Source organism: Podarcis gaigeae (genome assembly GCF_964106915.1).
Source record: "Podarcis gaigeae genome assembly, chromosome: 13".
Taxonomy (NCBI): domain Eukaryota; kingdom Metazoa; phylum Chordata; class Lepidosauria; order Squamata; family Lacertidae; genus Podarcis; species Podarcis gaigeae.
Window position 1 is genome coordinate 30,460,282 of NC_139689.1, and position 25,052 is coordinate 30,485,333.

The 25,052-nt window shown below is 46.8% G+C and overlaps 1 protein-coding gene and 1 long non-coding RNA gene across 3 annotated transcripts in view; one reads left to right on the plus strand and one right to left on the minus strand.

Moving 5' to 3' along the window:
* IGFBP4 (insulin like growth factor binding protein 4) overlaps positions 1 to 25,052 on the plus strand; it is a gene marked incomplete at its 5' end in the record, with an annotated part of 40,532 nt that overhangs the window by 12,256 nt on the left and 3,224 nt on the right. Inside the window, 2 exons of the mRNA XM_083708870.1 lie at positions 22,691 to 22,857; positions 24,852 to 24,986. Of these exons, the coding sequence (XP_083564996.1) occupies positions 22,691 to 22,857; positions 24,852 to 24,986 (302 nt within the window). The remainder of the gene's footprint in view (positions 1 to 22,690; positions 22,858 to 24,851; positions 24,987 to 25,052) is intronic.
* The window catches only part of LOC310829881, a 49,829-nt gene that overhangs the window by 10,512 nt on the left and 14,265 nt on the right, over positions 1 to 25,052 (minus strand). The window lies entirely within an intron of this gene.

Here is a 25,052-nt window from a genome sequence, read left to right on the forward strand (position 1 = left end):
CTGCAAACTGTATGTTACTTAATTTAAAAAAAAAAAAATTGAGGTGAGGTGAGCAGAACTGTACACAGTATTCTAAATGTGGTTGCACCATAGATTGATATAATTTCAGTTTTATTTTCAAATCATTGTAACGATCTGAGGAGAAACCAAGGTACCCTCGTTTCTCATCAGATCACATAAATCTTTTGCCTTTTACTAAAGATTTCTGTGGAGAAATCATTGTAACAGGGTTGGCAGCTACCATAATTTCTCTCTCTCCCCTTCCTTCCTTCCTTCCTTCCTTCCTTGATAGATACATACATACATACATACATACATACATACATATGTGAGGGGATAGGTCTATTGGTGGCTCCTACCTTTGAGAGCCAGAAGATTGTATTCTAAAGTCTAACAACAAGAGAGATTTGTAGACATTTCCTGCGATGAACATCCCTAGGATGTCCGGCTGCCACATGAGACAGTGTGCTGATCTGGAACACCATGCCTGAACTTTACGTGGATGAGTGAAATCCTCCTGGACCAAACTACTGATTTCTTGCTTGTATTCTCTACCCAGCAGACACTGCTGGGTGAGTGGGTTAATGTGTAGCCCAGAGAGTAAACATTTTTGCCTCGTGTGTCTCCTCATTACCAGGAACAGAATCTCCTGAAACTGTTATTTTTGGCTCTGTCCTTTGTAGGATGACAAAGGGTAATCGATGCCCTTGGCAGTGGTGGTGAGGAAGGAGGCAGAGATAGGAAAGGAGGGAGGGTGCAGGGAGGAAAGGAGCAAAGGTGATTTAAAGGCACAAGTTGGCAAGAGGGTTGTTTTTCTAGGATTTTTTTTTTTTAAAGCCCGTGTTTTGGGAAGAAGGTTCTTTGTCTACCTGTTGCTGACCCAAGTCTGATGTAAAGGGGAAAGTACTTTGTGTCACTTTCTTTGGCAGTAAGCAAAGGCAACCAATTAAGATTAAAAACATGCCTTTAAATGAGTATTGGTGATGGTGACGGAAGAAGACATTTGAAAATTCTTCAGCTAACTGTGTCCCCCCTCTTGTGGTGGTTACTAACCATTGTAAGTATTATCAGGTATTAGGGATGCTTCTTTAATGCAGGGCTGAGGAACCAGTGGCCTTCCAGATGATAAAACTCACACTTACCCCAGCCCCAACCATTATGGTCAATGGCATGGGATGATGGGAAATGTAGTCCAGCAACATTTAGAGGGCTGCAGGTTTCCACCCTTGATGTAGTAGAAGGAACTGAATTATGTCTTTTTCATGGTATGGATACCTGTACAGTGGTACCTCAGGTTACATATGCTTCAGGTTACATACGCTTCAGGTTACAGACTCCGCTAACCCAGAAATAGTGCTTCAGGTTAAGAACTTTGCTTCAGGATGAGAACAGAAATCGTGCTCCGGCAGCGTGACGGCAGCAGGAGACCCCATTAGCTAAAGTGGTGCTTCAGGTTAAGAACAGTTTCAGGTTAACTACGGACCTCTGGAACAAATTAAGTACTTAACCTGAGGTACCACTGTATTACCAATTTGGTTCACAAATACTGTGTCTCTACCGGCCCAAATATGTTTTAATTTCCCTTTGTCCTTCCCCCTCAGTCAGGCATGGTCTCCCTTGCTGGCTTTGATGAAAGAGCTGCTGACCTGTTCTGGATCGACTTTCTCTCTACTCTGCCTCCACTTTCATAATCAAAGGCTGAGGCCTTTGTTTCCCCAGTGAATATTAGCCAAATCTGCAGAGGCCAAAATGTGATGAATTATTATTATTGATGATGATAACAATAATCATCATAATCATAATAAGGCTTTAAAAAACAAACTACTGATAACTAAATGAAGGGCAGGTGTGCTGGTGGTGCTCAGCCATCTAAACCAGATGGACAGTCTACTAGCAAGGAGTCTACTACTCAAGCAGCGGTTGTTTAGGGAGATGATTCTGGGTGGGGTCGCCATATAAATGTAGCCATAAATGTCATCTGAGGTTGGCCATGGGATTTTTTGCATTGTCATAGAAGAAACTTGAGTATGACATTCAGATTTTCTGCTGACACTGCAAAAGGGCCAAGTGTGCACCTTTTGGAATGTGCAAAGATAACTGAGCCACTTGCCAGTAGTAGGTCTCTGACAGGAATGGCCCACCATTCGAGATCTTGCATGTCTGATAGTTGTTGGAATTTCATACTGTGCCAGTTTGACATGTCTCAATGCTGCCAGGGTTTGAAAATACGTTTTTGCCAATTCCCTCCTTCTAAAATACACGATTCCTTTTGCTGAAAAGTTGGTCATCTCTACACTGCCACATTCTGGAGATTAATTAGCAGAGTGTAGATAGCTTCTTGCTTGGGAACCACACTTTGCAGACCCTCCAAGTGTCCCTATTTTCCAGGGATGTCCCTGATTTAGAGAAGCCGTCCCAGTTTCTGATTTGATCCTGGAATGTCCCATTTTTCCTTAGGACGTCCCAATTTTCATTGGAGAAATGTTGGAGGGTATGACTTTGGTATTTTATTAGAAAGCAGAATCTTGAGTTTCTGAGTTTCTGAAACTCAGCATGTAAAAACCATGCTAAAGGCATGGACCACCTCCTGTCTTTGCTGGTAAAGAAGCATGCAAATTTGCAAATTCCAAAGAGGCCTCATTCATAGCATTGCCAACTTTGTTTTGTTGCTGACAAGGGCTTCTGTGCCTGTAATGAGAAGCAAACCATTAGCTGGTGCAGCTTTGCCCCCTCAAATGCATCTGCATGCCGGGAGAAATTTCATTTGGTGAATTTAGATTTTCCATCTGTTAAAGGCAAAAGAGCTGTGTGAGGGGAGGAAAGGCAGCAACGCTAATTATTCAGACAATAAATGGCAAAGCAGTATATTCTGTTACAGCAGTTAAAAATACGGCGAGCCACTGATAACTGGAGTGCAGAGTACTGGGCTTGACAGACATATGGCATGATTTGGTGTCAGCCACCTTCACGCAATATATATTTATATGAAGGGGAAAGACCCTGTTATAAATATGAAGTATTTTGGCTTTTTAAAAATTGTCCTCTGTAACTTGGTGACTCCATATCCGGGAGACTTTTCTGGAACCACTAGACTTTATACTTTTGGTCTATGAGGATTAAAATAAGGGACACCCGTGCGCGCGCACACGCACACGCACACACACACACGTGACTACTACTTTTTAAGCTCATACCTACATCCCACCTAGGCCTAGGCAGATTAGTTCTGTGACGCCAAGCCAGAAAACTGCTATTTCTGCTCTTGAATCCAAATAACCTCCCTTAAGGAATTGGGATGTGAGACTGCTGACTTTTGCTGCATGAGGAACACTGACAAATTGGGAATCAGGCCTTTGTCATGGTGCAGTCTAGGAAATTAGGGCCAGCTTTTCCTTCCAGATCTGCACCTGTGATCAAATTTCCTTTCCCAGTTGTGGCCAATTCCTCCCTCCCTCCCTCCGTCCTCCTCCTTTCCACGTTCCAGTGACCTTATTTTAAAAAGGTTCTGTTTGTATCTGGTTCCATTCAAAATGTTTTTATTTGCTCCCATTTAAATTCAACACTCTTGGAGATCAAGAGAGAAAGGGAGAAACTTCCATTTTTGCAGAACAGGCCAAGACCACTTCCTCTGCCCCAAGCAGTTTCCGTAATGGGCACCAGAAACGCAAACATTTCTGCATGTTACGCAGTTTGGTCAGGCTGGGGTTTGGGGGGATGCATTTGAAGCTTATCCCACAATCCCACAAGGTATGTAGACACTCTTTTTAACCTACCCACTATTTCTGCAGCCTGACAAGTTTTGTAGTGTAAAAGAAGTTCAGTAACAAGTTAAACTCAGGCTAACTTCTAAGGCTAACTTCTGTCCTCCAGCATGTCAAAAGCCACCACATGGATTTAACCAGGCCTGGAGTTGTTTCAGCTGCTAAGGCAGACCCTCCAAGTATACCTATTTTTCAGGGGCAGCCCCAGATTTACAGAAGCTGTCCCAGTTTCTGATTTGATCCTGGAATGTCCTGCTTTTCCTCAAAACGCTCCTGTTTTCATTGGAGAAATGTTGGAGGGGACACTGTGGCTTCCCTGAAAGGCCCCTGGTAATAGTCGTATACACATAAAGCAGAGGAGTTATTGAGAAACCCTTAGCCTGGCTTTCGCAACTATAATTCCCAGGTGTGTCTAGGCAGAAGGACATAAAAAGGAAAGGCAGCCATGCTGGTCCAAAAAACTCCAAAATCCACAGCTAGGAAACAACATTTTTAGAACCAACCAAAAATGCCGCAAAATACTGAGGGAGCTTTCATGTTTCAGAAGGAGGGAGGGACCTTTAGATCATTTGACATTTGCAAGCGTAGGCCTTGACAGGCCTCTTGGCTGGTATTCTGGAGGGCAGCCCTTCCTTTCCATGGGAAACAATGAACAGAAGGGGGAGGGCAGGCTGAAAAAAGGAAACAGCAAAAGAAATTTTACCAGCTACTGGTACCAGACTTTAACCCTGAGGAGAAGCAGGCTGCAGGAGGGTGGTCCTGTACATCTTTCACTGCATCTCAGAACAGGGAAATTAATTTACAACAGACATGGCCATCATTTCAGTTTCACCTCCCATTATCTCTTCAGCAATGACTACTTCACTAAGAAAAGCCACAGCTTCAAGCAAGACTGGGGTTGTTTCCAGATAGGAAATCTTGTGTTGCTCATGCCCACAAGCATTTTCTGTTTCAGGGTCCACATGACATTGTTGTCCTCAAATGCCAAACCATACTTTTTAAACATTAAATCAGGATTTCCCCTTGTTGCTTCATGTCTGTAAAAACCGGGCCTGAGGTAGTAGAGCGGAGAATGTCTTTAACCTGAGAGAGAGAGACTGCGTAGGCAGTTTCAGGCTAGATTGGCCTTCTCCAACCTGATGGCCATAGTGGATTATTGTTATGTACTGAAGTTTTCACCCTGGGCCAGCAGGGGGATACTGTAGATAGTTTTCACTCAGGTCCACATATGCAAATAAGGGATTGAAAGTGACGTTCAGTGATCGGATAGTTACAGAAAGTGGTTACTGTTGCGTTGTAGTGGAGCTCTATATAAGCAGGTTGGCTGAACCCTTCAGTTCAGTTCTGTTCTGTTCTGTCCTGTGAATAAACAAGAGCTGTTTGAAGAATCGTGTCGTCTGATATGTTCACCCACAACTTAACAGTTATAGTGTTCCATCTAGCTCAGTATTGTTTACACTGACAGGCAGCAGCTCTCCAGAGTTTCCCAGCCCCACCCAGAGATGCCAGGGATCATTCTGCATGCAAAGCTGATGCTCTGCCATTGCGGTATAGCCCTTGTCAGCCAAAACATCTGGAGGGCACCAGGTTGGGAAACGCTAGGCTGAGCCAGGTTGTGTGCCCAGGAAAGACACCAAGCTTACTTCACACCTAACCAATAAACTGCTTACATCCCACTTCTGGAATTGTGTTTAACCAAGAATGGAATCCCACACTTAGTTTTGGCCGGCTTAGTAGAAGGCAATGATCAGTCTCTCCCAAAGTTAGCCTCTTCTCTATTCTTCCAAGGTTTCTATTTGATAAGAAGAAACATAAATTCAAGGCACAACCAGTGCTCAGTTGCCTGAGGAGCCTTCAGTATCCTGTGTGGACAGCCCTGTTCTTGGTATACCTTTCTTTTTCGCCTTTTCTTCTCAGTTTCCATTTGCTCCACACTGAAATCTTCAGGATAAAATGGGATACCCGTCCCTGGATAATCGAGGGTTGTCAGCTGTGTTTTTCCTCCAACGGCTTGTAGAAGCAATATTTCAGGCCTACCCTCTGCGGAGCTAGCCTGCCTCGCTCTGACAGTGCTAAAACATGTCCTGTAACGTTCAAAGGCTTCCACAGAGGGGTCCCTGTTCAGTTTCATTCAAAAGAGCTGGCAAGAGGCCTGGGGTTCTTCTGGCAGACAGTTTTGTTTCAGTCTGCCAGGGTTGCTCATCCTCAAAGCGAAAGCGCCACGGAACACTTTTCGTTCGCAGAGATCGATAATTCGATGCAGACTGCAGCGGGCGTGGGAGCGTGTGCTTCGCGGCATGACATCTCGACCTTGCAGCTGCAGATAAGTTCAGCAAGAAGAGCGAAGGAGAACACACACGCACACACACGCACATTGGGGAGAAATAATGTTTACTCTACCAAAATATGAAGCTTTAAATGCCCTGGCTTCACAGCATCCTGGGCTTGCTTCCCCTTTCAAGAAATGTCAAACTAAGCAGATGTGCTCTCTTGACACTCGCCTCCCCGTCTGCCAACATCTGGTTATTCCACCGCTGGAATCACATTTAACCCAGAAAGCTTATTGCCAAGACTCTACGCGGCTGAAATTTGCTTTTGGCCTTTCCCCCTCCCACCCAGCTCCCCTTTCATGTTGTCAAACAAGCTACAGTTTGCAACTTGCCAGGACTAAGCATGGGGTTCCTTGATGCTTACCTGTTCAGACTGTGGTGCAATGTTGGATCTCCTCAATGGCCAGGCAGCCTGGCCATCCAGGAGACCAGGGCACAAAGGACGGATAGCTCAGTTGGTAGAGCATGGGACGCTTAATCTCAGGGCCGTGGGTCTGAGCCCCACATTGGGTGGAATATTTCTGCATTGCAGTGGGTTGTACTAGATGATCCTTGTGGTCCCTTCCAGCTTTATGATTCTATGATCTATAACGTGGCTACTGAATGTGGAAACATCCTACCCTGGCTCTCTGAAAATATGGTTGGTGAAGAAACGTCGTATAAGTGGAGTGAAGCTACCAATCTGACAACGGGAAACACGCAAGAGCTCACAGAGACAGTGCCCAAGGACAGTCAAAAAATGCAGGCAGCAGAGTTGGTCAAGCTGTCTTTCTGCTTGTGTGAGTATTTGGCTGTGTGTGTACACACATATGCATATACTCACCAAAAAGTAGCAGTACATTGCATAATGCAGGTTGCGGGTGGCACTGTGGTCTAAACCACTGAGTCTAAGGCCTGCCGATCAGAAGGTTAGTGCTTCGAATCCCCATGACGAGGTGCTCTGGTTCGCCAGAAGCGGCATAGTCATGCTGGCCACATGACCCAGAAGCTGTACGCCGGCTTCCTTGGCCAGTAAAGTGAGATGAGCGCTGCAACCCCAGAGTCATCCACGACTGGACCTAACAGTCAGGGGTCCCTTTTACTTTACCTTTACACTGCATAAAATCAAATTTATTAGGATTAGCATGACTGCCATGCTGAGTGAATAGTTTCCTGGGAGTAAGCTGCACTGAACTCTGTTGTGTTTACTTCTGACTGCATAAATTTGGCTTGCAAGATTTTGACAAAAGGTCTCCAGCCAGCTGAATTGCAAGCTTTAGCTTTTAATTAGAAGTGCAAACTCTCTTGCAAAGAAGTGCTGCTATTTTAAATGGCTAGTGCGAAGTAGGATCCCTGTAAAAGGAAAGAAGCATCTTGCCTTTGCTTGATTATCCTCCTCATTCTCCCATTTCATTATTTCATTATTGACCTTTTATTGGTATTTCTATTCTTTGTATATAGTATTGTTGTTTTATTGCTATGGCTTTTCAGGTCACAACAGACCTGAAAGCCCCATTATCACCTCATTCCCTTGACAGAGTAAGGAGGGCCCATCAATTGCCCTGATGTTCACACAGATAATGCCATTCCCCTTTTGGGGGCGGGGGATAAGTCATTGAAATTTGCTGCTTTGTGTTCCCTTTCCATGGAGTCCTGCTCCTGCCCCCCCCCAGCACCTGGTAATTGGAACTATACTGCTTCCATATAAGGAGGTTCTCCTCTGTTTTTATGGCTTTTTTCCTGTTTGTTTAACAATTGTAGCCTTATTTGTAATGCTTTCCACAAATTTACTGTGGACAGGCAGGTCTGTTATTTCTTTAAATACCCGCAAACGCTTAAAAAACAAACAGACTGCTATTAACTCTGGCCACTTTCCAGTTACATTGCATTACTTAATCGTTCAGGATGAATAATCAAACCAGTGGTTTTCAAACATTCTGCCTTCGGGGAAACATTTTCCACATTGATTCTGCAGAGTCATGCAACAGGTCATCATACGAAGCCACCTAATGGCTTAGTGCAGGACACAGGCTGTTTTGGAGAGGACAGGCGTACATGCAGCTCAATAAAGTCTTGATCAGGCAATAGGTAAAGGTAAAGGGAGCCCTGACCGTTAGGCGCAGTCGTGGCCGACTCTGGGGTTGCGATGCTCATCTCGCTTTATTGCCGAGGGAGCCGGCGTACAGCTTCCGGGTCATGTGGCCAGCATGACTATGCCGCTTCTGGCGAACCAGAGCAGCGCACAGAAACACCGTTTACCTTCCCGCCAGAGCAGTACCTATTTATCTACTTGCACTTTGATGTCCTTTCGAACTGCTAGGTTGGCAGGAGCAGGGACCGAGCAACAGGAGCTCACCCCGTCGCAGGGATTCGAACCGCCGACCTTCTGATCAGCAAGTCCAAGGCTCTGTGGTTTAACCCACAGCGCCACCTGCGTATAGTAGGTCACAATACGGTGGCCACATACACATCAGAATCAGAAGAGGAAATGTGTCACCAAAAAAAAGAAGTCAAAAGAGGATACTAATTTACATGAAATTTGCATGCAGTGATTCATATGTATAAATGCAAATTGAAAAATAACTAATTTAAACAGAAATGCAACATATAGCTGGAGGAGGGGGAACTGTGACCAAGTTCTATCTAGGTGCCAACTGCTGATGGGCAACTTCAAGAGCTCTGCTCTCCCTTCTTAGGGTTCTTTTACATCAGACAGCCCTTGTGAGATCTATCCTCTGTATGACTATCACTGTGCCCTGGAATCCACTCAACTCGATGAGAGACAGTGTGGTGTAGTGGTTAGACCAGGGGTCGGCAACCTGCGGCTCCGGAGCCGCATGCGGCTCTTTAACGCCTTTGCCGCGGCTCCGGCAAGCCTCGCGCCCCAAGCCTCGCGCGCCCGACGGGAGCTCCTGCCGGGCGCGCAAGGCTTGCAGACACTCGCCCGAAGCACGGGGAGCCCTCCGGAGGGCTCCCTGTGCTTCGGGCGGCAGGCTGCCGCCCCAAGCCTCGCGCGCCCGACGGGAGCTCCTGCCGGGCGGGCAAGGCTTGCAGACACTCGCCTGAAGCACGGGGAGCCCTCCGGAGGGCTCCCTGTGCTTCGGGCAACAGGCTGCTGCCCCAAGCCTCGCGCGCCTGGCGGGAGCTCCTGCCGGGCGCGCAAGGCATGCAGACACTCGCCCGAAGCACGGGGAGCCCTCCGGAGGGCTCCCTGTGCTTCGGGCAACAGGCTGCCGCCCCAAGCCTCGCGCGCCCGACGGGAGCTCCTGCCGGGCGCGCAAGGCTTGCAGACACTCGCCCGAAGCACGGGGAGCCCTCCGGAGGGCTCCCTGTGCTTCGGGCGGCAGGCTGCCGCCCCAAGCCTCGCGCGCCCGACGGGAGCTCCTGCCAGGCGCGCAAGGCTTGCACACACTCGCCCGAAGCACGGGGAGCCCTCCGGAGGGCTCCCTGTGCTTCGGGCGGCAGGCTGCCGCCCCAAGCCTCGCGCGCCCGACGGGAGCTCCTGCCAGGCGCGCAAGGCTTGCAGACACTCGCCCGAAGCACGGGGAGCCCTCCGGAGGGCTCCCTGTGCTTCGGGCGGCAGTCTGCCGCCCCAAGCCTCGCGCGCCCGACGGGAGCTCCTGCCGGGCGCGCAAGGCTTGCAGACACTCGCCCGAAGCACGGGGAGCCCTCCGGAGGGCTCCCTGTGCTTCGGGCGGCAGTCTGCCGCCCCAAGCCTCGCGCGCCCGACGGGAGCTCCTGCCGGGCGCGCAAGGCTTGCAGACACTCGCCCGAAGCACGGGGAGCCCTCCGGAGGGCTCCCTGTGCTTCGGGCGGCAGGCTGCCGCCCCAAGCCTCGCGCGCCCGCGCAAGGCTTGCAGACACTCGCCTGAAGCACGGGGAGCCCTCCGGAGGGCTCCCTGTGCTTCGGGCGGCAGGCTGCCGCCCCAAGCCTCGCGCGCCCGACGGGAGCTCCTGCCGGGCGCGCAAGGCTTGCAGACACTCACCCGAAGCACGGGGAGCCCTCCGGAGGGCTCCCTGTGCTTCGGGCGGCAGGCTGCCGCCCCAAGCCTCGCGCGCCCGACGGGAGCTCCTGCCGGGCGCGCAAGGCTTGCAGACACTCGCCTGAAGCACGGGGAGCCCTCCGGAGGGCTCCCTGTGCTTCGGGCAACAGGCTGCTGCCCCAAGCCTCGCGCGCCTGGCGGGAGCTCCCGCCAGGCGCGCAAGGCTTGCGGACACTCGCTGGGGCTGCAGGCTGCTGCCCGCAAGCCTTGTGAGCCTGTGGGAACTCCCGCCGGGCTTGCAAGGCTTGCGGATAGCTTCCTGAAGCCTGGAGAGCGAGAGGGGTCGGTGCGCACCGATGCCTCTCGCTCTCCAGGCTTCAGCAAAAGCCTGCATTCGCACCATAGGACGCACACAGATTTCCCCTTCATTTTTGGAGGGGAAAAGTGCGTCCTATGGAGCGAAAAATACGGTATATAGCATGTCTTTGTTGCTGGCTGATTTGCTGCTATTGCTTTGCAATTTGCAGCTACTGTTTTGAAGGGGAGTGAAGAACACACACTCAAAAAAAGGTAACTTGTTAATATAACGTTTATTTCTATGAGGAGGAGTAATTCTGAGGGGTCAAACAAAAAATAATTAAAAAGTGTCAAAAAAGTTATTTTTATAATGACGAGGATAACATTGGGCTAAGAAACAATGTATGCAGTGTTATATTTGTTTTAAATGTCGCAATGGTTTTGCGGCTCCCAGTTGTTGTTTTTTCTTCGGAAACAGGTCCAAGTGGCTCTTTTTGTCTTAAAGGTTGCAGACCCCTGGGTTAGACTGTTGGACTAGGACAGTCCAGGTTCAGATCCCCAACTGGCCACGACTATGGAACAGGCACTCTGTGGCATCTGTAATAGTGCCTGTTCTGCAGATCAAAGTGAATAAGTGGGCATAAATGATAAGAGTACACCACCTTGTGCTCCCCAGAGGAAAAAGTGGGATATAAATGTGAAGAACAAATAACAAAATAAAGGAAAACTCTTAAATTTCAGGCAAGGTGTCTTTTAGAAAAACTGCTCCTGCTCATATGACAAACGTTTCCAAAGGACATCAGGCTTCCTTAACAGTTTCTGAATTAATCTGAATTAAATCAACCCAATAAAAAAGAGGAAAGCTAGGGACAGATAGGCTAAGCTGATCTGCCCAAATCCACACAAGGAAATCTGTGGCACTGCAGGGATGTAAGCCTTCAATGCCCCCAGGCAGCCTGCAAGCACCGCATGCCAATCTCCCCTCAACAGGGCTCTTCTTCAGGGCCTTGGTGGGAGACCGCAGCCTCCTTTAAACTTCAAGCAGCTGTTTCCCTGACACGGTGCCTTCTGATTGCTATGGTTTAAAGGTAAAGGTAAAGGTACCCCTGCCCGAACGGGCCAGTCTTGCCAGACTCTGGGGTTGTGCGCCCATCTCACTCAAGAGGCCAGGGGCCAGCGCTGTCCGGAGACACTTCCGGGTCACGTGGCCAGCGTGACATTGCTGCTCTGGCGAGCCAGAGCCGCACACGGAAACGCCGTTTACCTTCCCGCTGGTAAGCGGTCCCTATTTATCTACTTGCACCCGGAGGTGCTTTCGAACTGCTAGGTTGGCAGGCGCTGGGACCGAGCAGCGGGAGCGCACCCCGCCGCAGGGATTCGAACCGCCGACCTTTTGATCGGCAAGTCCTAGGCGCTGAGGCTTTAACCCACAGCGCCACCTGCGTCCCGCTATGGTTTAAGAGGCACATAAATAGAAGTAGGGGAGGGAGGGAAGTAGGTGATAGCTTTTACAATGGTTACCAAGCTTTTTCTGGGGTAGCTGCTGAGCACCCTTGACCTACAGCCTGTTGGGAAAGGTGTTTGTACCTTTTGGCTATGAGAATAAAGGGACTGGTTGGCAGGGCCGACCCCGTCATTGGGCAGAGTGACGCAGCTGCCTCAGTCAAGGAACGTTTGGGATAGGGAAGAACAATGATGCCTTGGAAGACAAGGTTATGTGTGTGCCCCGTAAGCTTAGTCTGTTGCTCTCAGGCCTGTTGTTGTCCTGCTGGCAGTGTTGAAGTAAGGTTTAACTTCTGCTCCAGCTGGCTTCCGTGCGTGAAATTTGGGGTGTGGGTTTGTGGGGCGCCACCCTGTCCTTAGTCCCAGGCAGCAGCATGTCTTGGGCAGGTCCTGCTGCCTGGTTAAGCCTAAATCAGCTTTAACAAGATGTTTCCTCTCCCTCCACGCCTCCACTTCTCCCAAAGCATCCAAAGCAGCCGCCGCTAAGTGCAATTGATGCATTCTTCAAGTTGTTTTAGGATGTTGCTTCCTTACCCCTCCCCTCTTAAATGCTTTTACCACTTCCTATATTTAGCATTTTTAATTTTGCTCTTAAATTTGAGCAATTTCACCACATTGCATGAGTGCAAATTAAAAGCTGCCTTTCCCCCCCCCCCATTTTTTATTATCGTTCAGTGATATAAAAGATGTCTAGAAGAAGCAGTGAACTATTCTTAAGCCTTTCTGCCAACCTAGCAGTTCGAAAGCACGTCAAAGTGTAAGTAGATAAATAGGTACCGCTCCAATGGGAAGGTAAATGGCGTTTTTGTGTGCTGCTTTGGTTCGCCAGAAGCGGCTTAGTCATGCTGGCCACATGACCTGGAAGCTGTACGCCGGCTCCCTCGGCCAATAAAGCAAGATGAGCGTCGCAACCCCAGAGTCGGCCACGACTGGACCTAATGGTCAGGGGTCCTTTACCTTTTATTCTTAAGCCTAGTTCTCACAGGTGAGTTCTTTGGCCAATTCTACAACATTTTTGCTTGAGTTCAAGGGATTACATTTGAAAAACAGACAGCTGTCTTCCAAGACTAGAGAAATATGGCCCTCCTTTGCTGTAGCTTCCAGAAATTATACCCCACTGATGTCAAATCCAGGGTTCTCTTGTTGGAACCTTTCTAGCATCAGCTTCCTCTGCATCTGGTTCTGGACCCAAGGATCAACAGCATACTCATTCTCAAGCAAATAACTTGTTGTCTTTTTTGCCAAGGTGATTCGTATCAGTTCCTGGTCCTCTAGTGTACATGTTGCTTCATCCTCGACACTCCTTGTGCGGGTCCCCTGAGGCATGTCCACCTTGATGAACACCTATTTCACGGTCTGGTACCAGCGGCCTCGGGGAGGGGCGCATGGCACCAGCCCGCTGTGCTCTTCAAATGGTGCCGAGACCACTCAGCGGGTGCCTCACCTCATTCCCCCCACCACGACCCCAGCTCCCTAAAAGCTGCTTTTTAAAAACATTGCAGGGTGCTAAAATGGGGGGGGGGGGTGTCTGGAGAGACAGTGGGGGCAGCCATAGCCCTGGGTCAGCAGGCAGGAAGAAATCAGGCAGGGAGGGAAGGACAGCACCACAAACACATATGGACACCACCGCGAGCACATATGGACTCACCCGCCAAAAGCGGGAGGTGGGGTGGGGGCACCAAGCCAACAATAATGTTTATGAAAGCCTGTCGCCTGTGTTGTTAACTCTTCAGCTTCTGCTGGGAATCTTAACTCTTTGGCTGCTTTTTCATCCTTAGTTGAAATAGTGCAGATGATGATGATGATTTAATTAAAGATAGATGGTTTGTGCCAATTAAATTAAAAAAAACAACAGAGACACAGACTATTGTGCTAAAATGGCCAAGGATAGAGCTCAGAGGGTTAAATGTGGCCAAGCTTCTCAATCTGGCCCTTGGGACCCTTACCAGCCACTGTGCCTTTCCCTAGGCTATCATCCCTCACTAGTCCTGCTTCCCACCCTCCTTGAGTGTTTTTGCTGGCCTGAAATGTGTCCTTGAATTCAGATAATGCTTCTTGCTTGCCCGGTTGGATGACAGAGAGGGAGGTTCATGTGCCTGCAGAAAGCAGCCTACTATACAACAGTAAAATTCACCTTCATTGCTTTGCCTTATTTTGCATCTGGCTACCATTGGCACTTTGCCCCAGAAAGGATGCCTAGAAACCTTTTTGTTTTGAAAAAGGTTTCCCACCTTTGGTGTGGAGGGAAATGAAGGTTCATCCAGGTGAGGAGGTGAAGAGGCATGGTGCCAGAGCCTAGCCTCCCAAAATGTCAAAACTCCACCTCTTCATAGGCTTCATCTGCACTATACATTTAAAGCAGCGTCATACCACTTTGTACAGTCACGGTGTCCTCCAAAGAATCCTGGGAACTGTAGTTCTTTAAGGCTGCTGGAAGTTGTTAGGAGAACCTTGAATACTCCTCATCTTTGTAGGAGGCAAGTCAGAGGAATTAAGGCAGACAGTAGTGACAAGAGATGAAGTTCAAGGCCTAATAGACAAAATTTAAAACTGGGAAATCACCAGGTCTGGATGGCATTCACCTGAGCGTTCTAAAATAACTGCAATGTGAAACTGATGGTCTTCTAACAAAATATGTAACTTGTCCCTCAGATCAGCCTCCATCCCTGAGCACTGAAAAGTAGGCAATATAACCCAATTTTTAAAAAAAGGGATCCAGGAGGGAATCCTGGAGATTACAGAAGAGTTAGTTTAACATCTGTCCCAGGAAAACTGGTGGAAATATAAAATAAACAAGCATACAGAAGAACAAGCCTTGCTGAAGCAGAGCCAGCATGGTTTCTGAAAGGGCAAGTCCTGTTTCACAAACTTATTAAAGTTCTTTGAGAATATCAAGCATATAGACAGAGGTAAAAGGGTTGATATTGGATGCTTAGTAGTCAGGGAATAAGATAAGAGGTCCTCTTGTGGATCAGGAACTGGCTAAGTTGCAGGAAGTAAAGTATAGGAATAAATGGACAGTTCTCCAAATGAAGAGATGTAGAAAGTGGAGTCCCCCGAGAATCAGTATTGGAAACTGTGCCTTTTAACTTGTTCATAAACAATCTAGAGTTAGGAATGAGCAGCATGGTGGCCAGGTTTGCTGATAATAATAAATTGTTCAGGGTTACCAAAACAAAGAGAAATTGTGAAGCACTCCAAAAAGACCTTTCCAAACCCAGAGAGTGGGCGGTAAAATGACAAATGCAATTCAATGTAATAAGTGTGAAGTTATGCATGTCATAGCAAAAAATATATTTAATTTCACATCTATGTTTGAGACCTTGAGGTCATAGTAGATAGCTCAGTGAAGACATTGATCCGGTATGCAGCAGCTGCAGAGAAGTCAAATTCCCTACTAGGGATCATTAGGAAAGGAGTTGAAAATAAAACTGCCAATATCATGCTGTTATACAAATCAATGGTTCAATTGCATTTTGAATACTATGTACAGTTTGGGTCAGCTCACCTCAAAAATATTACTGGAGATTCAGAAAAAGGCAACCCAAATGATTAAGGGGGTGGAGCAATTCCCTGTATGAGGAAAAGCTGTCGTGTTTTAGACTTTTTAGTTTAGGGAAAAGGTGAGGAAGAGGTGACATGATCAAAGTTCAGTGCTTTTTTTCTGGGAGGGGTACGCATAGCCCTAAACATTTTGTGAAAATTTGTACTTTTGTTCATTTACATAACCCTCTGTTTACGTAAACTTTGGGATGTGCGTGCGGCATACCCGGAAGTATTTTACCGGGTTTCACCGCACGTGCATGCATTCCACATCTATGCTTAACTATTATTTTTTTCTTCTAATTTTATCCCCATCTCTACTAATTGCAAACGTTTAATCAAAGCCTGCTAATGTACCAATATCTACCATATTTTGCACATAAACAATAACAATTTCCTGGACTACTTCCCGTTCTTTTCCCTGACTTTGGCGTACTTAAATTTCATCAGAAGACATCTGTCAATATTAAGGCAAGTTCTAGATCCAGCTTGCCTTCCCTCCAAGCTTCTCTCTGTATCCTCTCTGTTTTGTTTTGTTTACAGGGAGGTTGTGCAGCAGAGCTTTCCAAACTGTGTGTCGCGACATGTTACGTGTGTCAGCTTGCAGTCTGTAGGTGTGCCGTGTGAACGCTCCCCGTGATCCTCCCAGGGTTGGAAAGGGGTTAGTTTAACCTCTGGTTTGCTAGTAAAACTGAATTGCTAAATGATGCATGTCTAAAAAGTGTGTCACCAACATGAAAAGCTTGGAAAGTTCTGTTGTACAATGTCATGTCAAGAAATTGCCATCCTATAATTTCCTGTGCATTTTTTCATCACTTTCCTTATTGCAGAAAGTCTGTGGGTTTTTTGTTTTTGTTTTAAATAAGAAGTGGGTTTGTTGTGCAAAAGTGCAAAATCCACTTTAATTTCATAACTTGAATTTGCCTGTATCTGCTTGAATCCCACTAATAAAATAGCAACAGGAGCCTAGAATGTAATATTATTAGTTGCTGGTATGCAAGACTTTTCAAGCTGCATCTAATTCAACTTCATTATATCACCGGTAGTTGGAAAATGTGTGGGCTGTTGGAGATTTTTCACTGTTTTTGGTGAGAGCACCCACTGAAACAGACTTATTGGGAACAGATTTTACAAACACACGGCTTTATTCTACATAGGCCAACAGAGAAATATTCTAACATCATTCTGTTTCATTTGTTGCCATCTGAGAGCCCACTGCTTCCACATAAAGCTCTATTTTTCAGTATTTTGTTGGCAGTCAAAGTGGATTTAGCTTGTAAGGGAAGTGGTTACTTCCTCTACCCCGAACCGGTAGATGGATTACGGGATATAATAATTATGCTGGTTAACTTGCCAGGTTTGAAGAATGAGGGGACAGGGAGGAATCTGATTCCTTTTTATGAGCTGTGGGTTGCATTTCCCACTTTTCTGGCAGCCCAAGAAGGCAATATACATGCACTCCTGACAGATTCAGATTTATTTCTTCTCACTTAACGGAAACCTTATTATTAATGCCCTTCATCAGTCACTGGCTCAAAATACATTTCTTTTTCTTCCGGATGACTTATTTTAGTTATTATTTCAGTATGAGAACGAGTGTATTGTTTGTTAAACTGTACTGCTGATATCAGGTTTTTGATGTGAGATATTAATGGCCCACTTCCACACATCCACACCCCCCCCCCCCCGCTTTAAAATAGGTTAGCTGCTTCCCCACTTTCCTTCCTGCTTGTCTTGCACCCAGTCACAAGCATTTAAATGTAATTAGCACCAACAGAAAACCAAAGATAGGCTCGGCCTAAACAGACAGTGTTTACATGTAATCTTAGCCAGAGGCATTATCAATACACGCTTCCTTGCTGTAAAGTCAGAGCACCTTAGGAAACCCTGAGTCTTTCCAGAGAGACACAGCTTGGGCTTTATCACCTAAGAGACAGTTTTAGGATCCCTAACATTTGGCACTAATGGAAGTCAAGCGCTACACCAAAGAGGCTTAAATCCTGCAGAATAAACTCTGCATGTGGCTTATGTTTTCTTACTTTGTACCATTTATTTTGTTTCCCAGAGCCAGGCTTTCAAAGATTTTGGAGACTGGGGCGAAACGGAGGAGATTGTCAGTAGATGTGCTGCTAGTATAGAAGCCAGCATCCAGAAGCTATGCAGTTGAGTGACAATGTATTCCAGGGGTCAGCAAACTTTTTCAGCAGGGGGCCGGTCCATTGTCCCTCAGATCTTGTGAGGGGCCGGACTATATTTTGGGAAAAAATAATGAATGAATTCCTATGCCCCACAAATAACCCAGAGATGCATTTTAAATAAAAGGACACATTCTACTAATGTAAAACACACTGATTCCTGGACCATCCACAGGCTGGATTTAGAAGGTGATTGGGCCGGATCCAGTCCCTGGGCCTTAGTTTGCCTACCCATGATCTATTCTATGTCCACTGAAAGTCCTGCTCGCCCATACCCACTTCCTATGATGTCAGCAACTGTTTTTCTCCCGTAGTCATATGGGCTAGAAGCTTATTTTTCAACAAAGGCTAAGATGTTCAAGTCACCACCATTATTTCCAGCACCATCAACATGCATAGTGCTTTGCAGAGTCCTGCTGTCTGTCCCAATCCTAGGTACCTTGCTGTTGCAAGGAAATTCTCTATTTATTTTTTTAACCCTCCCTGCAGGTGGTAGGTAAAGAGATTCCTAATATAGAGCTGACTCACCTACCCCCATGTTTTGCTTAGGGTTGATAACAATCAGTGCTGGTCTCAGTATGGGCTGGAGGAGAGGCAGAGCTGAGAAGCCAAGCCAGCAGCAACACTTTGAGAAGTGCCCCAATTCCTGCTGGATTTGGTGAGAGCTGGGGCGGAGTGTGCCAGGAGGCAGCAATTCCTGTTTTGCCTCAGGTGGCGAAATGGGCTGGGCTGCCCCCAAGGAGAGTAAGAGAAAGCAGATACTGAGCATGCAGACATTTCAAACATGAAATATCCTGCCAGTCCTCTTTCTTTCTCCAGTGTCAGTCTGATTCCAGCCAACATGGCTTCTCTCTTTGGGCCTGGGGTGGGAGTGGGTAGATCTACAGTCTGGAAGACTGAGCTGGACAAGAGGGGCAGGAGGGCAGATAATGGCAGCACAGGTAACAGCAACGGGAGGAGCCAAAATAAACCTGCAGCCACTGCTGATTATTGAAGCCTGGTGGCATATATTTGAGATGGCCGACTTACAGCCCATAAGCCTCTTACAATGCCCACATTTCTCTGGCCCCTTTCATCCCCTCTGCAGGCCAGCTTGGGCTTGCAAGGTGCTGCTTCTCACCCAGCACTTGTGGAAAATGAAAGGCAACAATCTCCTTTCCAGTGTGGTGTAGTGGTTAAGAGCAGTGGACTCGTAATCTGGTGAACCGGGTTCGATTCCCCGCTCCTCCACATGCAGCTGCTGGGTGACCTTGGGCCAGACTCACTTCTCTGAAGTCTCTCAGCCTCACTCACCTCACAGAGTGTTTGTTGTGGGGGAGGAAGGGAAAGGAGATTGTTAGCCGCTTTGAGACTCCTTAGGGTAGTGATAAAGCGGGATATCAAATCCAAACTCCTCCTCCTCCTCCTCCTCCTCCTCCTCCTCCTCCTCCTCCTCTTCTTCTTCTTCTTCTTCTGCTGCTGCTCACTGGCTCCTCAGGTGCTGATTTTGTCTAGCTAATGGCACTTCCTCAACCATTTCACTCAGAACGTGAGGATGTGTGGTAAAAAAAAAGGGGGGGCTATGTGCTTCAATTGGTGTAGGGGTAATGTGACCCAAGTAGCACCTCCAGGGCCCAGAGCAAGGGTAACCAAATTTGCAATGGTAATTTACCTTTGATAGTTTTGTAGAAGAGGGAATGTATGAAGTAGTGTAATGTAGCTTCTTCATTCCTATTTGCCTTAGGCTCCTCATACCCTTAATCCCAGTCTGTCTCTCTCAGGTTATATTATATTTAACATGAGGCAAAATAATAGCCCCTCACAACAGAAGAGAGCAAAGTGCAGAAAAAACTAACTTTCGCGAGGCTTTGGTGACTGAGTTGGCATGTCTCATTAAACTCTCACACATGTGACCCATTCCCTCATGAAAACACGCACTTCAACTTACACCTTTGCCTAGTGCCTAAAAAATATGTATCTGCTAATTTAGCAAATACAAATGACTATCCTCCCTAGTGCAAATGCGATTTGAAACACGGCAGGAGGAAACAACCTCGCTGCATTTTCTGCTGGTTATGCATATGCAGTCTGGCTCCTGAACAGCAGAATTTTAAGAATTTGAAAGCTCAGCATATATTAGAAAAAAGGATGAATGTCTCATCAAACTTGCCCCCATAGATGATGGATAGCGATTCTGAACAGGCCTTCTCTGGCTGTCTTCAGTGGGAGGCTGGGATCATACAATGCATCCCAACTAAACAGATTTGGAGGTTATAGGGTTGAGGGGGAACAAGGAAAAGCATAGCAGCTGCGTCTTTGTGGAGGTGTACAAGCAGGAACGAGCCACAGCAAGCCTTGGGCTTGTCCTCATCCTCTCTCTTCTGCCTGTGCAACAAAAGGAAGGAGCTCAGGAGCTTTTGATTTGGATAAGTTATGTCACTTGGAATGACAAACTCCAGTTTCTATTAACTACGGTTAGTTTCAAACAAGCCAACTTCAAACCGTGGTTTCTGAGGCTGACTATCCTTCCTAGTGCAATTTAGGTCAACTTTAACCACCGTTTATGGTAACTGCAATTCTGGGTCCCAATGACATAAAAAAAGTGGAAACCAAAGCTCATAAGATCTTTCCCTCAGCTGTACACCAGGAACAGAACACATTAGTATTACATTTATTAGTTGCTTGCTGCATAAAGAGACATTAAGTGACTTACAAAATTTGAAGGTAAGCTCCAGATGTCTGAAAGACCACCTCCTTCCCTACAGAGCCTCTTGTATGTTAAGAAAGGAGAGGGGGCCGACTGGGGGGGGGGGTCTGACGCCCCCCAGATGCTGGGGGGAGATGTTGCTTGGGAGAGGTCATTTCTGTGGCAGCCCCTAAACTGTGGAACTCCCTCTCCACAGAGGTGCAACTGGCACCTTCACTATACAGTTTTTGGTGAATGCGGAAGAGTAGGGCTGGATGATATATCGACCAAAACTGGTTTGAAATCCATACTGTGATATCGGTTTCATAATTTTTGACCTGGCAATATATTATTATTCATGATGTGTGTGCGCGCGTGCTATGCAAAAAACACAATGTGGGAAAAACCGTGAAGCCAGCCAATGCCTCTACATAGGTCCATCCTTATTTCAAACATTGTGATATATCGGTATACAGTGGTACCTCTACTTACGTGCACCTCCGGTTACGTATCCTTTGGGATCTGACCGGAGCTCCGGAATGGATTCCATTCAGAAGCGGAGGTACCACTGTATTGTAATGTTTAGCTGGTGATATATCACAATGTTGAAAACCAGATATTGCCCAGCCTTATTTACTCTGGCATTTGGCACCTGAGAGGTATATTTGTAAGATCTACTCTATTGTTGTGATGGTGATTTGTTTTAAAATGTTATTAATGTATTGTAAATGGTTATGACCTGACTGGAGACTTTAGGTTGGTAATAAATAATAACATTAGAAAAAAAGAACCATCTATTACCATAAAAGACATGCAATAATCCAGAGAAGGGAGCCAATAAAACAGCAGCAAAACCATATACTGTATTCATATGGCAAAATCACCATTATCTATCAAATGCCTGGGAGGAGGGAGGTTTTTTTGGTTTTTTTAAACTTGGCACCAGAAATAAATTAATGATGGCACCAGGTGGACCTAACTGGGGAGAGAATTCCACAGACGAAGACCTACAACTGCAAAGGCCACCATCCTTCAGGCCTCCCTCAGAAGGGGCACCCAAAAGAGGGTTCAGATGAAGAGCTAAATGTCTTGCTTCTGCATGCCATGATATACCAGGGATTGGAAACATTTGGCCCTCCCGTTGCTGTTGCACTGTAACCCCCACGGTTATGCTGGCTGGGGCTGATGGGAGATGTAGTTCAGCAACACTTGAAAGGCGAAAGGTCCCCTGTCCTGTACCAAACCATAGTTTAGCATGACTAAACCGCAGTTTAGCATGATGTATTAACATGGTCAATGTGAGTTCTATACAGAGGAACCCCTCATAAGGAGACTACTGAATCTGATGAAGAGTTGACACTCAAAACAGGTTAGGTGTAATAACTGAAAACAGGAGAGTTTTTGTAAAATAGACTTCTATCCTATTTCTTCAGCCTCTCGTGAAGTTTGCCTCCTACGGGTTTTTTTTTGGAAGGGAACAGCAGAGATCTTACCTACAGGAAAAAACCCTGTCCCCTTGCTCTACAGGCAAGCAAAGCCGCATCTCCAGTGTTTGTTAGCTGACGAGAAATTGATCCAAAGTTGCACATAAATGAATGGAAACTTGGATGCGGCCCATTTGGAAAAGAGGGATTAAAGGGAGAACAGCCATACTTTGGAAACTCAGAGGAAGCCAACTGGGCAGGCTTTAGAAGAGAGAAAGGATGGAGGGGAGGGAGGCTGAGACAATCCATGAAAGGCTTGTATGTGGGCCAACTCAGAGCAGGGTTGGCAAAAAAATACCTTTCGTGGCCCAGTTTGCTAGCCACACATCCTCTCTAAGACTTGATTTCTGCCAAGACACAGGCCCAGCTCCTCTTTTGATTGCCATCGCTGGAATATGTGAAGTATTAGCCTCTGAGCATGTGCAGAATGCCTCTGCCTCACCACTCCAGGGGTGCTTGCTTTTGAGCAAAACCTCAGCCGGGGATTAGCTATGGAACCTGCTTTCAGTGCTAGGAACATGCAGGGATAATTTGCTTTGCACCCCAGACAGATTTGCAATGGTAGGTGAACAGGGGAAGGTTTCTCACTCACAGGCCTTGAACCTGAGATATATTTCCTCTTAGGAACTGCACCAATCTGCTTGAGCATATCGCCTTGTTTCAAACATGCAGGACCAGCTGGTCCACACATCCGACAATGGTCAGCATGAGCTGCATAGTCAATGTGCCTGGCTTCCTCACAGTGAGAACTGCAGGGAAAGAGGAGAATCTTTTGGACTCAGGAAGCCCCCACACTGACATTCCCTGTAAAGCAACCGACGCGGCGGCTAACTGTTGGGGTGTGCATGTCCTCAAAAACCTGTTGAGACTGCTCTTTGCAAGCTCCAGTCCCTAAAACAAATCCCCTCTGGCAATTATTTTCATGCCGCTGTGACTTCATTCCTATTTAGATCCCGAGGAGGTTGACCTCCCGCCCACCATCAACTTCAGCCCCTGCAGCATCCAAGACAGAAAATGCCGTCAGAAGCAGCAAGCAAGGAACCGCGAGCGGATAAACACTGTTGTCAAAATGAGGACCAGTGGGAACCTGCCCATCCGGGAGGACACCCGGCCAGTGGTGAGGTGTCCTGGTTTCTCTTCAGGGGTGGGGGAACGAAAAGCCACCATCTGAGCAGATTAGGTACCTCCACTTCTGTCACCCAACTTTGCTGTTCCTTTAAACCTTTGGCCCTCCAGATGTTGGACTCCAAGGTTGCTTCCAAATGAGCCATTTGATGAACATTTTGTCCTGATTTTGTGAGCACTTCAGTGTGCTTTCAGATCAGGATTATGGCCAGAGTTTGTGGGGAGGTGAAATGGCAATGGATCTTTACTGAGCATTTTTCTGATTTGCTTGAGGGGAGGTTATATAGTGTTGCCACAAGCAAGTGTCTTCCTACACTACCCAGTGCACTTCCCCATCTCTTTCCTTATTGCAAAAAGTCCCTATTGGGGGTGGGGGGTGGGTGCAGGGTTTGTTGTGCAAGAGCTCTGAATCAACTTCAACTGCGCAACCTGAATTTGCCAGTATATGATTGAATTCCACCCAGAAATGGAAGCACCCCAACTACCATTGGCTCCTGACAGCATAGCCAGTGGTCAAGAAGGTTGGGAATTGTAGTCCAAATGCATCTGAAGGGCCACATGTTCCTTATTTCACAGCAGAGCTAAGTAAAGCAACATTTCTGCCTCTCAACTAGGGCTGCCAAATGTCCAAGTATTCTTGGACACATCTGGGAATTGGGCAGCAAAATGGCGTCCAGGCAGATTTTTGCTGAATTGGCAAAATGTCCGGGAAAACCCGAATGTATGGCAAGTAGGGTGTGTTTATATATATATATATACTCCAGTGTGCTCTGAATGAAGCCATGGAATTTTCTAAATCACATGTTATTGTTAAAAGCAGGGAGCATGGTTCTGTAGAAATGTACAAGTTGTTGTGGAGGTAGGATGATTTACAAAATCAATCCTCTTGGCAAACTAGGAATATCCCCTCATTCACCCAAGTTTAGGATATTCCACCATTCTTCAGCAGTTTCTTTTTCTTTGAACAAAATAAGTGGCTCACGTAAACGTAAACAAGATTTAATAATAAACTGAGAGAAAACTGTAACAAAATAACATCATGAGGCAAGTGTGAGGCAAGAAACAAGAAGAGGCAGTTAGTCCCTCTTAACTGACATTCTTAACAGAACACACACTGAAGGGAGAGGCCAATTCCAGAGCAGAACACACAAGGCCCGCCCACCAGATACCAAGCCCTCTACTATTCAAATTAGGCCCAGTGTTTTTCTTACAGTTGTTGCTAAAATAGGATGTGCAGGCCAAGAGGCAGCAGGTCAACCCGGAAAACTGTAACTTAAATCAGAATGAGTATGTCACTTGTGCATATGTGTACCACAAAGAGGAAGTAGTTCTACAAGCAGACCTATTAATCTCAAGTTTTCAACGCCATATCCCATTGAACAATTTAGTAGCAGAGATCCGAGAAAGGGTGTGCAAGAGAGAATGTGGCTGATTAAAAAAATGTCATTGGGAGGCCTTAGCTTTCCAGCCTTTTGCAACACGGTGCCGTGATTTGGTTTACATATGTGCAGCACACCTTATGTGACCTACCAAGCAGAACACAGCCCACCAACCATGTTTACAGTGCATGGTTACAATTCCAGGTAAGGCAGCAAAACGGGTTTATCAAGCCACTGATATGTGACCATACACGCCTGGTAGGCTGTGTTCAGCTATGTGGGTCACTGCTTGTGTAGATCCCCATCAGCCTTTTCTCCAAATCAAGGCCACTCTCAGAAAGCAATCACATTCATTTGATTCATTTGATTCACAACCCCAGCGTATGTTTAAGATAGAGCTGCAAAGATAGAGCAGGGCATTTTTGTTGCATAGCAGCTATATATTGTCATATGCTGGAAAAAATACAGTTCAGCCCTGGAGATATTTCCATCCTTTCCAACAAGGAGGCTGCAAGCACAGTGGTGCTTCTGCTTGGGGCTTCCACCCCTTCTCCACTTCTTGCCATCCACATTCTGACTCCGTTGCCTCCTACTGTTTTGCCAACAGGTCCAAGGCTCATGTCAGAGTGAACTTCACAGAGCGCTGGAGAGATTAGCAGCTTCCCAAACCAGAACCCACGAGGACCTGTACATAATCCCCATTCCCAACTGTGACCACAATGGGAACTTCCACCCCAAACAGGTAATACTGGAGCACTGGCTGAAAGATGGGTGGACCTCAATTTTGTGTTGTCTGCCCTTTGATTCA